General features: G+C 32.6%; 1 protein-coding gene, 1 long non-coding RNA gene and 1 other non-coding gene across 4 annotated transcripts; 2 read left to right on the top strand and 1 right to left on the bottom strand.

Annotated features, from left to right (window-relative positions):
* Positions 1–889, top strand: LOC149496423 (uncharacterized). The gene is made up of 3 exons (XR_016320815.1): positions 1–73; positions 206–295; positions 400–889. It is a non-coding gene; the product is annotated as an uncharacterized LOC149496423 (long non-coding RNA).
* Positions 890–1,335: 446 nt separating this feature from the next.
* Positions 1,336–1,409, top strand: TRNAI-AAU (transfer RNA isoleucine (anticodon AAU)). Its single transcript has one exon. It is a non-coding gene; the product is annotated as a tRNA-Ile (tRNA).
* A 4,662-nt stretch (positions 1,410–6,071) lies between these two features.
* Positions 6,072–10,105, bottom strand: LOC105630441 (putative apyrase 6). 2 transcript variants are annotated; one of them, XM_012212252.4, is made up of 8 exons: positions 9,282–10,104; positions 9,090–9,202; positions 8,533–8,640; positions 8,169–8,223; positions 7,515–7,703; positions 7,314–7,411; positions 6,910–7,106; positions 6,072–6,756 (listed from the first exon to the last, which is right to left on the bottom strand). In XM_012212252.4, the coding sequence occupies exons 1-8, from the start codon at positions 9,871–9,873 to the stop codon at positions 6,483–6,485; spliced, it is 1,626 nt and encodes a 541-aa protein (XP_012067642.1). In that variant the 5' UTR covers positions 9,874–10,104; the 3' UTR covers positions 6,072–6,482. The 2 variants fall into 2 exon arrangements, with proteins under 2 accessions (XP_012067642.1, XP_012067643.1); XM_012212253.4 differs by having other exon boundaries at positions 6,619–6,756; positions 6,866–7,106; positions 9,282–10,105.
* Between the last annotated feature and the right edge of the window lie 3,824 nt (positions 10,106–13,929).

The following is a 13,929-nucleotide window of genomic DNA, read 5'->3' as shown; positions in this document are numbered from 1 at the left end:
TCTTCTCCTCTTGCGGCATGCACTGACTGTTACAGATGCTGATGGAGATGATGACGTGTCTACATTTTTCTCAGTAAGTTGAATTATAATAGACATTTTAACACTCTAATCGATTGCACTCTGCCATGCCCATGCTCAAATGCTTTGTTTATTTTTGAATGGACATATTATTCATCATTCTTATGAACTGGTTGGTCCTTGGCAGCTTTTCTTGCTACGAGCAGCTGGTTTTCTTTTGCCCTGTTACATCATGGCTTGGGCCATCAGCATCTTGCAGCGTCGAAGGCAAAGACAAGTTAGTATATTCTTCAGTTTTTATTCCATTATATTATTACCTTCACCTATGGCCACCTTTTGTGGTTCATGCTAAACTTTTAGTACCATAATTTGATGATTCAGGAGGCTGCAGCATTAGCAGCAACACAAGTTGCTTTTGTGCTTCAATCCGGACAACGTAGGGGTCTGCAGTTCACAATAGCGTCCGGACCTCATGTAGCTGCACACCAAGAGCCTGTTTAATAAAGAAAAACTGATTGAAAAGATAAGTAGAAGAGGGTTCCCATTTCAATAATGTTTTTGTTTAAACCAAAGAAGGAAAAATTTAGTGTGTGATGACCAATTAAAGAAGGTCCTAGTGTTCTCAGTTGGCACGCTTGTCTGGTTTTCCCTTCCCTAATATGTATATATGATGCCACCTCATGGGGAGCTTGAGAAGTTGGTTGATACCTAACTTTGCTGTTCAATATGGGCATTTGTCTTCAGTTGTGTTTGTGTAATTTGTTTAAATTTTTTGTTTTCTCCTCTACACCTATGCTAATGTTTCAAATTTTTCTTTGGAATTCAGAAGTGTTTTTATTTCAATACAAAATACTGCTTTTATTTATACTAATGCTTTTGTACTATATGAAGCGTTACATCTTTTTTTTCCATTTTGAAAAGTTACAGAGTGAATTTATATATTGAGTCAAATACTAAGAGGTTACCAAAACGTAGTGTAGTTTTAGAACACTGATTGACAATTGTTTATTCAATGTTAACTGCAGTTAAAATTGGGACCTTTTGCTTCATAAAGTAACTCACCCTCACCTCAACTCCATTTTTTTCTAATCTCTACTGTATTTATTTATAAGAGCATGGTAATGAATAAAGTCCAGTTTCGTCAAGATAATGTGACAATTGATAATGCAAACTAAATGAAAAAATTTTTTACACTTTCTCTAAAGTTGCAATTCTTTAATCTACTTGCTTCTAATCAAAGAAGACCTCCACTCAAACTCAACTTAATTATTCCAAGGAAATAATATAAATAAATTTAAAAGAAATCTTTTGTCAATTGGCCTATTAGCTCAGTTGGTTAGAGCGTCGTGCTAATAACGCGAAGGTCGCAGGTTCGAAACCTGCATGGGCCAATCAATTTTCCTTTTCCGTTTCTGCTTTACTCCATTTAAATCTTATACCCGAGTCTTATATTTTTTTTTTCTTTTTTTCTTTTACATCTTTTAAATTATATACTCAAATTGTATATGTAAAATTAGAATTAAATCATTTATATTCAAATTATTGTAGGAATCCAAAATCATATTTAGTTATCAAATAAAGCTTAGTTATTAATCAATGGAACTTTTGGCAAGATTATTATTATTATTATAAAATTGGTGTTTAACCATAGGTAAGAGGTGTACAAATTACTATCCAATCCGAACGCAAAGTAGAAAATGTAATTACTTGGAATTAGTTTTGGTTTATAAAAAAAAGTTAAATGAATGGTTAAATCAATTGGATTGTATATGTTCATTTGATACCACACATATATACATTCGTGTCCGTCTCAAAATTATATATATCATTACTTAAATAATTTAATAATCGAATATTTATTTATATAATATAAAAATTAAGATCCCAAACTCTAAAAACTCTATCAAAATTTGTTTTTATTATTTTGTTAATCAACTTTTGAGTGTCCTATATTTATATTATTAAAAATTTTTCATTTTCATTGTTAATTTTTATATAAGAAATTTTTTTTAAAACATTTTTTTAGGAGGATCACGGTCCCTTTAGGCCACAAGGGAGCTCCGTCGCTAAGAGCTATACAATATAAGTATTATTTTTTTTTACTTTACTAAAACGGTAAAAACTCTTATATTAGAGAAGATTCGGATATCTCACTTTTTACATAAACCAGAAAATCAATCAAATCGATTCAATTAGTAATATATATATATATATATATATATATATATATATATATATATATATATATAAATTGTAAATAATGTGGAGAAACAGTAGTTTTGATCATTTTTAGGTTAAAAGTTATATGGTATTACCGCATTAGAGCTCAAAATCTGTAATTGAGAAGTGTCCTACTCGTAAATTATATTTCTCATTGGTTTGTTTTTCATTTTATAATTTTTTAAGCTGAAACATCTAAGTTTTAGCATATGACTCGTATCCCATCCAAATCGAGTCGTGGATACCCTCTACTTCCAAGAATTCACAGGCTCCCATCATCCAATTTTCTATCCTTACAAAGAAAGTAGAGAAGCTGAAGAAATTGAAGCAAAGTTCAAGAGAAGAAGAAGAAGAAGAAGAAGAAGAACAAAGAAAAGGTATATGATCTGTAACAATTACAAACTCAGTTATACTTTAGTCTTTAATTTTTGCTTTGGCGTTCTTCTTTGCCTCTTTTCTATGGTGGGATAGTCAAGATAGAATAGATGGAGAGATTGCAATGAGACACTTCCAATTTTAAATCAAACTACTGAAGAAAAGTCACCACTTTAAGACCAACCTCGAGAATCTATAAAGCCATATATGGATGTTTAGTGTTTTGATCTAAAAAAACAAGTAACAGATCATAAAAAGTTAAGGTAGGAGTTGTATCCGTAAAAAAACTCTTATGGAAAGGGACAATCATAAATCCGAACGAGATTAATAATTTCTTTTATTCAGATTAAAGATGCTTTAAAATAAATTTTCAAATAAATGATAAATCCGAGTTTGAATAGGTAATGGTAATACTGAATAGTAATTTATCAAACGCAAAGATGCAAACTTATCAGAAAAAGGAATTAGTGGCAAAAGGAATAATTGAGATTCTAAATTCTAATGGCAACTCAACTTTAAAACAAGATAAAATGTATATATAAGCATTTAACATGGTACATACCCGTACCACTAGCCAGCATAGGGCCCCGCTTGTCAATTCTTCTGTCGTGCTTGGCAGTCAGCTTCATTTTAACATGGAGGCTAGTTATTGTGACAAGAAGACCAATTTTATACGGATATTATCAAACCTGCTGAGTGAGTTAATTACGCGAAACATGTTATATTTAAAGGTTTCGAAGAAAATTGATATCCGAAGTAATATATATATATATATATATATATGTAATAAAAAATAATTCATAAATCATGTTTTATAAAATCATGAGATTAATTCAAATGCGTACTATTTGAATGAAAAGGAAAGCGAATCTAAAAATGTATACATGTTGTAGTTATTCTTGATTTATTTGTAAATCTTATAGAACATAAATAAAATAAAATAGAAAGCAACAACTCATTTAGCTCTTTTACTTTAATTGGAGGATAAAAAGAAGAGAATAAATACATAAACAACACATTCAAGTTGTGGATGTATTGCTTGGACCATAGCTAGTAGTAATATCTCAAGCTACAATAAAAATTGATAAGCAAATTTTAAAAAAAGTGGAAAGGAACAATATGCTTTAGAATGTTCCAAGTTGCATGTGATTTATAAAACAAGAACAGGAGCAGCAGCAACAGCAACAGTAAAGAAAAAGAGAAATAAAGGAAAAGATGGTTTTCATAAATATTTGAACTGAATCATTGAATGGGGAATTAAGAATTTGGCAGCCCCAAAGAAAAGCATAAAGCACCAGAAGCCAACAAGTGTTCTATTTTTGTTGTATAGAGAAGAGAGCTTGGAATTCTAAAGTGGGAAGAGATCTTCCAACTTAGAATGGCTTAAAGTAATGGTTTATTTCTTTTCTTAGTACCAAAGGAATGCTAATTTCCTGAAACACCCCCATCTCAGGATCTTCATACTAACTGCCAACAAATCCTGTTAGTTATTAGTTCATAAAAATCTAGTCTTGGGAATTATTTCTGTTGTTCTAAAAGATAAAAGCAGAAGAAAAGATACTTGGCTTCTCAAGGGTATTGTTTTGTTCCTTCCTGCCCCTTTATTCATCCACAACAGCCTTATTAATATGCTATATATAATTTGGGTGAATCTAAAATTCTCTAGGTGTTTTGGGTCCCTCTCTGCTTTTTGCTTTAAAGCCCAACTCCAAATCCGATACTCGATAGATAACACCAATATATCTACAGGAATATATGGAACATAAGAACAGAAGAAACATCACAATCTCATTATAACTCTGCACAAAAAACAAGTGCTCTTGTTGCTTGTTTGAGAGTAGAAAGGATGGTTTCTAGTGTTCATAGAGTTCTTATTCTTGTTATCTGTGTTGGGTTCTTAGCAGTTGAACAAAATATTAAAGTTCATGGCTTAACAAGCACAGAGCTGGCCATCAGACGCAGCAAAATCACTCCAGGGACAGTTCCATCGTCCACTCAACGTATTCTCAGCACAGATTCTAATCAAAACAAGGCATTTGATCCATATCGATCAAGCAAAAGAAGGGTAAGAAAAGGATCCAATCCTATTCATAACAGGTCTTAGCTAATGCATTCAAGAAAGGAGTAGCTTCTAGCAACAGAGAGAAAGTAGGAGGCGCATGGTGATTTGTATTTGCAATTTGAAGCAGATGATTGATTTTTTCGTTTTCCATTTTGTTTTTAACGTTCTTTTGTTATAGACAGATGTGTATAGTAACGCACTAGATTACACTTGTTATATTCATTAAGCCACAATCATCTCTGCTCTGCAAATTAATTGAGACCATAATCAGCTGTCGAGAAAGCTGCGGGACAGAGATGGTTTGGGCTCCAGGAAGAGGAATACAGAGGTTTTTTTTTTTTTTTTTTGCTTTTCTCACTTTCTTTCAAAAAGAAAATCGGATCTATTTGCCTTTTTAATATGTTTTCTCTTCTAGATTATAGTGATATTCTTTTGCATTTCAACGTAAAGAGCCTGTGGTTCAACTTCAATTAGCTTAGTGAATAGCCAACTTTAATCCTTGCAAGAATTTACACGAGGGATAGACCTGTTTAGTCCAACAGTAAACCAAGAAACTATCTTGCGTCGGAGACGAAAATGAAAAAACGTGTAAACGCAGAAATAATGCGGAAAACCACGTTTAAAATATAAGTTTATATGAAAAAATGGTATTTTATACAGGAAAAAAGACACGGGGATCAGATATCAGATATATCATGGTGAATTCTTAAGAAAAAATTGGTTAAAAAATTGGTGTCTTCCACAATGGCTGATAAGTGAGATATATATATATATATATATATATATATATATATATATATATATATATATATATATTAAAACTACCGATATTCAGATGTTTGGTCATCATTTATATAAACAAAATAAGATTTCAATAAGGTTCCAACTCCCAATTCTGTTATAAATTATAATTAAACAAAAGGTGAAATAGTCAGTGTAGTATTTTGTTAAATTCATTGCCATGGCATTAACAAATAATGCTCCAGTAATACAATTATAATAATATTATTTAATTAAGTACATAAGTATAATCAATTTATTTATTTAGTTAATTTAATGCATATTTAGTGATTAATTCATATTCAGTTGACTAGATAATTTTATTACCGTCAAGGTTCATTCCAAATGGATCATCAGTCAGCGGATGAGAAACCTAAGAGTTGATATCTTTCTCGGGCTGCAGAAAGATAGATGTGTTTTGTCCCATTAATGGAAAACTAAACTATTTTTCAGAATATTCAAACCTATATCCATGTATAGTTAATGAATGCAAAGAAACAGAAAAGTTAGAAACAATACTTGCAGTAAAGCTAACAAAGAAACAGAAAAAAAAGAGGTAAAAACGTGGTTTTACTGAGCCAAATGAAGAAAAAATAGAAACTAAAGATGCACAAAGTTAACCTGGAAATATCAGTAATTTTGAAAAATCGTGGTGGTGAAACAATAAATAAATCCTTTCATACAACAATTAACTATTACTAAAGTAGCAGTTCCTATAACGAGGAAGCATTTGATATGTTGAAATTGAGATTTTGAGCTCCCGCTATATACAAAATGGGCACTAATCTTCTACCCTATGTCTTTCACTACTTACACTAAATTCTCTGAAACCCAGCATGGCACAAACTCAGCAGCATGGCACGGCGTCATCGTTCATATGAGAAAGTGTTGCCTAGGAGGCAAATTTGGTATTTGGAAATAATCTGAGGAGGCATAAACATATTAAATGCTTATTCTGATCACAAAGGAGTTTCTTCCTGATTTGCAATGCCAGGAAATAAGTAACCACCTCATTTAAATTGGCTTATTAACTTCTTCCAACACGAGTAACTATATACCGCCCTTTCTCTAGATCATAAATTGTCTTTAACTGGGGCTTCCTCCATTTTGATATAGACCATGCAATAAACATCAATAATGTAGCAATGGCAATTAGCGAGATCATTGTGGGGGAGTCGTCACCAATTATATTGGTAATCCAATCTGGGTGCTGCACATTCGATGCAGCAGTATTCTGCAAGATAAAAGTTCCCAATGCCCAATCAAGTGGGAGGTTTCCAACATTATTGACATATCCAATCCTGTTTAAATACAAACAACACAATGCATAAGTAATTTTATATGGAAACATAAAAGGTATGAATAATGTAGGATTAATTTGATATTTGGAAATTCAAGAGGAGAAAGAACCTGCATTGAAGGAAAATATTCCCAACTAGTAAGGTAGAAAGTACCTTCCATCATCCAATGCAATTCCAAGACTATCATGAAGTAGAGCCACAATATATGCTGAGGAGAAGCAATAGCGCATTAAATCATCATCATCTAATGATTGGTGCTTCTTTTTCAACCTTGACCAATCCTCTCCACAAAAGTGTTCTCCAGCCATAATCAGATCAGAAAGAAATGCTTTTGGACCCAACCCAAAGAACTAATCAATCCAAGGGAACAGCAAAAAAAGGAAACAGAAGGACTCAGAAGCATGCGATCAGTGCATTAAGCACAGTTGATGTGGTTACAATAACAAGTAGACTCTCAACAGATTTTTTTCCCCAAAATAACCGAAATTAGACAATACTCTTTACAGAACTATGAGACAGTAAATTGAAACCTATTAAATGAGAGAGATTTATGAGACCTTTGATGTATAGAAGAAATTCTCAGTGGCCAGGAACTTCCCCTGAAGCTTAGGTATGAATGTTGATCCTATGGAGCAGTGGTGATACGAGCATGTCTCTGCATCTCAGATAATAAAGCAATGATCATTATTATGTCAAAATAATGAATAAAAACCGAATGACAGAAAATATCATGAGAATCTTTCTAAAGAATTTGCAACCTTTTCCCTTTTGTAAAAGCATTAATGCAGCAGATCTGCACTCAGAGAAGTTACCCCTTGAGTGAACACTGGACAAAAATTTGTCCTTTTTCGTTGAACTTGGAGAGCTCTTCCAAGATTCGATATCATGCAAGTATCCTTTAGGAGTACAGGGATCTATAACTATTCCTTTCTCAGGTGATTCAGAAGCTGCAATATTAAATCAATCAAATCAAGGGTAAAATCTTTGATAAACACTCTACAGCATAAGTTGAATATTTTTCTTCGGACATCTTTTATTTTTCTTCAAGAGCAAAAATTGAAAATGCATGAGATCCACATCTAGCTGAAAAGAACAATAACTCAAGCATGGGACACAGATCAGATTTTAGCAACACCATCTTGTGTTGTTATTATGGGTAATTATAATGACAACTAGTCATCATATCCAAAGACATAAAGCATTATTTGTATCAGCTAAACTTCATGCGTAGCATTCAGAATTCTCACTGTTCTAAAGCGCATCTCTATCATCAGATTATTTGTTGGAAGATTCATTACAATAGCTAAAAACCCTCAGCATGGGCTGGCATTTTAAGGCATAAGAGACAAAATTCAATAATTGTTTTAAGAAATCTGACATCCATTTCACAAGGCAAAAACAAGCATATCTACCTGATTCATGGTCTACCGACATAAGTGATTCCCTAAATGCTTCAAATGCTGCATTCTGCAAAAAGAAATCATAACGCTCCATGAGAAATCAACAACTACAGTTCAATCAGCAGTCTGCAATCTAATTTTAAGTACTCCCCCAACCCTTTTGAAATCCAAATTTGCTAATTCTGAAGTCAGTCACACTACTCAAACAAAAAGGTCCAAGTCCAATAACATTCATGCCGGAGTGGTTTATAAACTTTCAGTGTAGGGTGAAACTAAAGTAGTTCCAACAAAATAAGTAACTAACCGCCCCAGGAATAAAGTTTCATGGTGGAAGCAAGTAAAAACAACCAATGTAGATTAAGCTTATTGAGATCACCTGGCCAAAATGAAGGAAGCTGTGGCTATAGATGCTATAAGTAACATTTCCAAACTTAATAGTGCGTGAGAACTCAGGAGGCACTGGCTCATCTGAAACAAAAGTTACCTGAAAAGATTGAAGAAAAAAAACGCAAGTTTCACTAGAAATTCAAAATAGCAGTCTAATGTTTCATGACATAAGTTTCCAAAGACAACGATTCCAAAATAAAATGTCTTTTCTCAAAGCATGATAACTGATACAAACTTCATGTAGATTACAAAAAGAGCAGAATCAGTGATCTTCATCTGTATCCCAACCCCTAAAATCCACAAGATTCCGACTCTATTAAGAAGAAAGCAAGTCTATGTCAACAATAATATCAGAACAATTATAATGATGACTGCCATGCTCAAAATCCCATTTCAATTTTAGAAATTGGTACTTTAATAGAAGTCGCAGACATGTAGGCAACTAGCTCTTGAAGAGCAGCACTGTGCAACCAACTAGAAGACAATGCTACCAAATCTCATATTTTATGAACGATCAATATGAAAGTTCAGAGAATGAAATAAAACCTGAGCTGAAGCTCCACCAAGTTCAATAATCCCAGTTGTTTGGCGAGGATCACCTCCAAGACTACCCAATGCATAATTGGCAACAACCCAAGCATACACGCCTTCATCAGAGCCTAAAGAGATGGACTTTACAATGTTAAACTTGTTACACAGACAAGATTGCACAAAATGACAGAATAAATGGTACCATACCGGTAATAACTGAGGCCCAATCATCCTTGAATTTGAATCCTGACCTTCTCAAGACCTTTCTACACGACTCCAAAATTCTCTCTTGAACCTCCAAATCGAGTAATCTCATCCCAGCAGTTGCCATTAACCGAATCTCTGTCTCTCCCCAAAGTTCTTTCGGCACTCTCCCTTTCCCAAACTCCAGCAGGTCCTCCAATGACCTGCCCGCCCCTGCCGGATCCTCCGCATACGCCGATAATCCCGGATTGACCCTCATTGCCCCATCTCCGAAATCAAAAACCGGTTTGCCGCCGTCAATTCGGTAGGCGAACACATGAATCCGCGTACCGGTACTGCCTCCATCGATGACAATACCATAGGTTTTACGCGAAGCAAGAGAGCCCCGAGCTCTAAAGAGAAAATAGCAAGATAAGATAGCAATTAAGGTAAATACAGAAGCGCCAAGGAGCATAGACAAGAAGCTAAATTTGGTGGGTTTGGTTTTAGAGAATAGATTGGAAGATCGGGGATTGGGTCGGATCTGGAGCCTGATGGGATCCATTTGGCTATTGAGTACAGAATCGACCCGAGTCCGGGCATGCGATCGTCGCATCAAATACAAGGAATTGAGATTGGAGAGGAAAGAGAATCATATGATTGATTCTTGTTCTTGATTTTTTTATTTTGAATTTTTACTTTTCTTTTCTTAATTTTACCTTTGACAATAGAAATGATTGAAAGAGGGAGAGGGCTAGCTTTGGCCCTCTCGCTCTGTGTTTCTGCGAAAGAGTCTGTCTTTCTCCGTGTTCCCTTCAGGTGGCCAAGGTATAATGCACATGAGAAGGACGAAGACGTACCTTGCTTCTTACGCGCAAATGAAAGCCAATCAGCATTTCCGGTTCGATTGCCACCGTATGTTTCACCGGTTCAAACCCGCCAAACGTATGAATTTCACATTTTCATGGGGTTTTTTTTTACTATTACTACTATTATTTAGGAATGGTCTTATTATGTTTTTAACTTTTTATCCTTGTTAAACCTGATTTTAACTTGTTGTGAGTTTATTTGTAAACTTTGAGATTTTGAAAATTAAGACCAAAGTTCTCGCAATCAATCAAAATTAGTAAATAACTTGCATGTTCTGAATACATGATTTCATTTATAGATCAAATCAACGAAATTAAAATTTTTTTTAAAAATATTCCAATTTTATTTTTTATTTTCCAAGTGTATGGCTAAAAAAATTATTATCATTTCAGTAAGAAACCTTAACTTCGTTGATTTAGTTCATAAGTGAGATAATCAACCCTAAGTTTTTCCCTCAAAATTAATGCATAAATGAATTGTAAGAGGGAGAGAGACAGCATAGGCGTGCACCCGTAGTGTTAGAAAACTAATTGAAACTCTTGAATGATGGGCTAATGGGCCAACTGCAAGGCTACATAATTCAGATAGCTCGCTAATTAAATGGGCTATGGGCCTCACCCTAGCTACTCTGACAATCCGAATGATAAAGCTTGGATCTTCCTCTCCCTGCAGGAACCTTCCTTTCAATTATCAATGGAAATTCAATTACAATTCTTGATTTCACGCCATGTTGTAACTGTTTTATTATGTATTTCAGAAGGCAGAAACGTTCTTAAGAAACTCTTTCTTTCTTTTCTGTGCATGGGGCCAAGATTTAAAGAATTTGAAGTTCATTTCTGAATGAGATTACAGGGGATGACCCTTCAAATTTAAGGTACAAGTCTGTCTATGAAACCATATCAGAGGTACAGTAAAAAAGGAAATATTACTATCAGTTTTCTTGAAAAGAAAAAATAGAACAGGTTGACTGCTCATTCCAGAGGATCAAAAATGACGATGGCCAAGAAAGCTATTGTCACCCTCTTGAAACTGCGAAATGGTGAGTTCAAGTCCTAAATAACTGGAGGTTTTTTTTTTTTTTTACTTTTTCTTTTTGAGAACAAATAATTGGAGTTTACTTAATAAGAAAAGTTACAACTTCTTAATTACGTAACTAATTAAGTCAATAAGTGTACGCTTCCTAATGGAAACTTGACCAGAATGGCACTGAGCTCGCACAAAAAAATGCTGAACATAATAAATGGTATAAGTTTTGTCCATTAGGAGATCATTTATATATATATGTCGTTGTTGCTTGCTGATGCAAATGTGTTGATTTATCATCAGCCACATGTTATCATTTTCACTTTACTTGCTACAAGTGATTAAATTCGGATTAATTTCATCTGTCGTATCTCAATTATATACTCTATTACCCGACATTCACATATTATCATGCTCCAACTAGAGGTTAGCATTTACTTGATTTGAATTTCATAAAAAAATTAAACCAAAATATCAAAATTAAATTAATTCCATTCAATTTTCAATTGTGATTACCTAAATTTCATTGTATATATATTTCAAACCATATATAAACCAGGTGATGCTAGAAATTATCCAGAACACTACAAAAGCCTTTCTTTTTTGTGGAGAAAGGCTAAGCCACAATGAGTGGGAACCAAACCAAGCACAAATGGCAAATCGTTTGATTGTCGGAGAGTTGACTTGTACAGCATGCTAGAAATTTCCACTATAAGTTGTTGGAAAACATATAGAAGAAATAGAATCATTTCATGAGCTGCTTTTATTTCAAGGACTTCATTGATAATGTTGTAGAAAAGGTGGCAACTCTTTTTGATAAAAACAAGTAATTATGATGATAATTCAACATATTTTAAATGACTTACATTCATAAACAGGGTTGGAAAAATTATTTGTTTAAAAGAACATTGATTTTGATTTTTTAAAACAGCATAATTACAATTTTTGAAATCATACCAATTGTTGGAACTACAAAATTAATTAATTCTCAATCATTCTACAATGTCAATGGAGTCTCGTATTAAAAAATATAATGCTTGTAGTTATTTGCTTTTCTTCCTTCTTTTATAAAAAGAAAAAAAAAATTCTTTTTAGAACTAAGAACAAAAAAAGAAAAACAAGTATCATTTCAATTTTTTATTTATTCCAAATCAAGAAAAGAAAGTCATGTGTTAGGTTTCATTTTCTTTCTTTTTGTGATGATATAGCTAGGTTAGCAGAAGAGGAGTAAGTCTTTATTTTTTCTTCTTTGGCTTAATGGTAAGATCCTATCGTATCCTATCTTATCAATATTCACATAGATATTCAGAGGAATTATGTGAATAAAGCAGCAATCTGCTTTAAAATGGATATGTTGTTGTCATTCTTTTAATTATTTATTTAAAGTAGATTCATCTTTTGACTGAAAGGGAAGGCACGTAGTTGTATTTCTGTCACATTGCAGTGCTCATCTACAAAATTTTTATTACCAAATTTCACACCATTTCGATTCATTAGAGTTTAAATTTATTTATATTTAATTTTAAATTACTACAATTTTTATTTAAATGGACATGAGTATTCTCAAGTCCATTTTAGTATATCAAGAATGAATTTATCTTTTTGGAACAATTTATTTTTTAGCTAGCTTTCCCACGTCATTCACATATTGATTTAGTACATTCAAAAATATTAAATTAAGAATTATTTATTTCACAATCAAAAAGAATCAACTCTTGATATACATGAAACTTACTTTTTCTTTTCAATTAAAGTTGCTTTGGTTAAATTAAAATTTATTTATTTGTTATTTGTTTATTTTATTATGTTAGTTTCACCTAAATTTTTTCGATATGTTGTCTGATTAAGGAACTAATACCTTATTCAGTAAAAATAACTGTTTTAATATTAATTATTTTAATAGATGTTATATTAACATTTATCAAATGTTAAATGGAGTGATACTCGCATATTCCTCTCGAATCAGCCTCTTTGCCTCGAAGAACGAGTGGAGATTAATGTGAATTGTGAACCGTTAAACAAACACGGGTTTGAATACCTCGTGCAAGTATAAAAAAAATTACATATTTTTTAAATTTTAAAAACTAGTGTTAACATTAAATGGTTATCCAACAAAGCCTAAATCATTGTGATTCTTCAAAAGCAATAAATTAAATTACATCTAATTAAAGCTACTAAAACATAATTTAATTATTTATGTAAATTGAGTTTATAAAATGCACTAAAGACTGACATAAAAAGTGTAAGTGGTTTTTTTTTGTGCGCTCTCTATCTATTATATGATTCCTTTTTTATTTTTAGTGGAATCTTTATTTATTTATTTATATCATTTTCTTTTTCACTAATAATGGACTTGATAATGATATGAGGCATTACCTGCATGATTGCAGATAGGTCTAAGTACTGTAGTGTAATCCTTTCAATGGTACCACATCAACCAGAGAGGTGAAAAAAAAAAATGAAAATTTATGTTTTTGCATTGCAAGGTTCAGCTTTTAATATCCCCACCGCAAATTTGCAGCCCCCTCTTTTATATCCACATTGTATTCTAAGGAAAAATGAGTGTTATTATTATTATTTATGAGTGTTATTATTTGTTAATTTAATTTTGATTGGCATAACCCCAATATTATTCAGTCACCTATATTAACTTGATACATTAAGAAATATTATTTTCTTAATGTTTCATCGTAGAGTTAAATTCAATTCTTAAAAATGAGTCTGGTTCATAAAAAATATTCATTCTCAGAATAGAACTTTATAATTCAGCCAATCATTA

The sequence above is a fragment of the Jatropha curcas genome, chromosome 5, assembly GCF_041381405.1.
Source record: "Jatropha curcas cultivar XTBG-Jc1 chromosome 5, XTBG_Jcur_1.0, whole genome shotgun sequence".
Taxonomy (NCBI): Eukaryota; Viridiplantae; Streptophyta; class Magnoliopsida; order Malpighiales; family Euphorbiaceae; genus Jatropha; species Jatropha curcas.
This window is presented reverse-complemented; position numbering and strand designations above follow the sequence as displayed.

Excerpts from the sequence above, each read along its gene's own strand:
- LOC105630441 (XM_012212252.4), bottom strand. The coding sequence starts at position 9,873 with ATGCGACGATCGCATGCCCGGACTCGGGTCGATTCTGTACTCAATAGC. Across the intron at positions 9,203-9,281 it reads TTGGGCCTCAGTTATTACCG|GCTCTGATGAAGGCGTGTAT; the intron begins GTATGGTACCAT and ends CCATCTCTTTAG. Across the intron at positions 7,107-7,313 it reads ATTTCTTCTATACATCAAAG|TTCTTTGGGTTGGGTCCAAA; the intron begins GTCTCATAAATC and ends TGGATTGATTAG.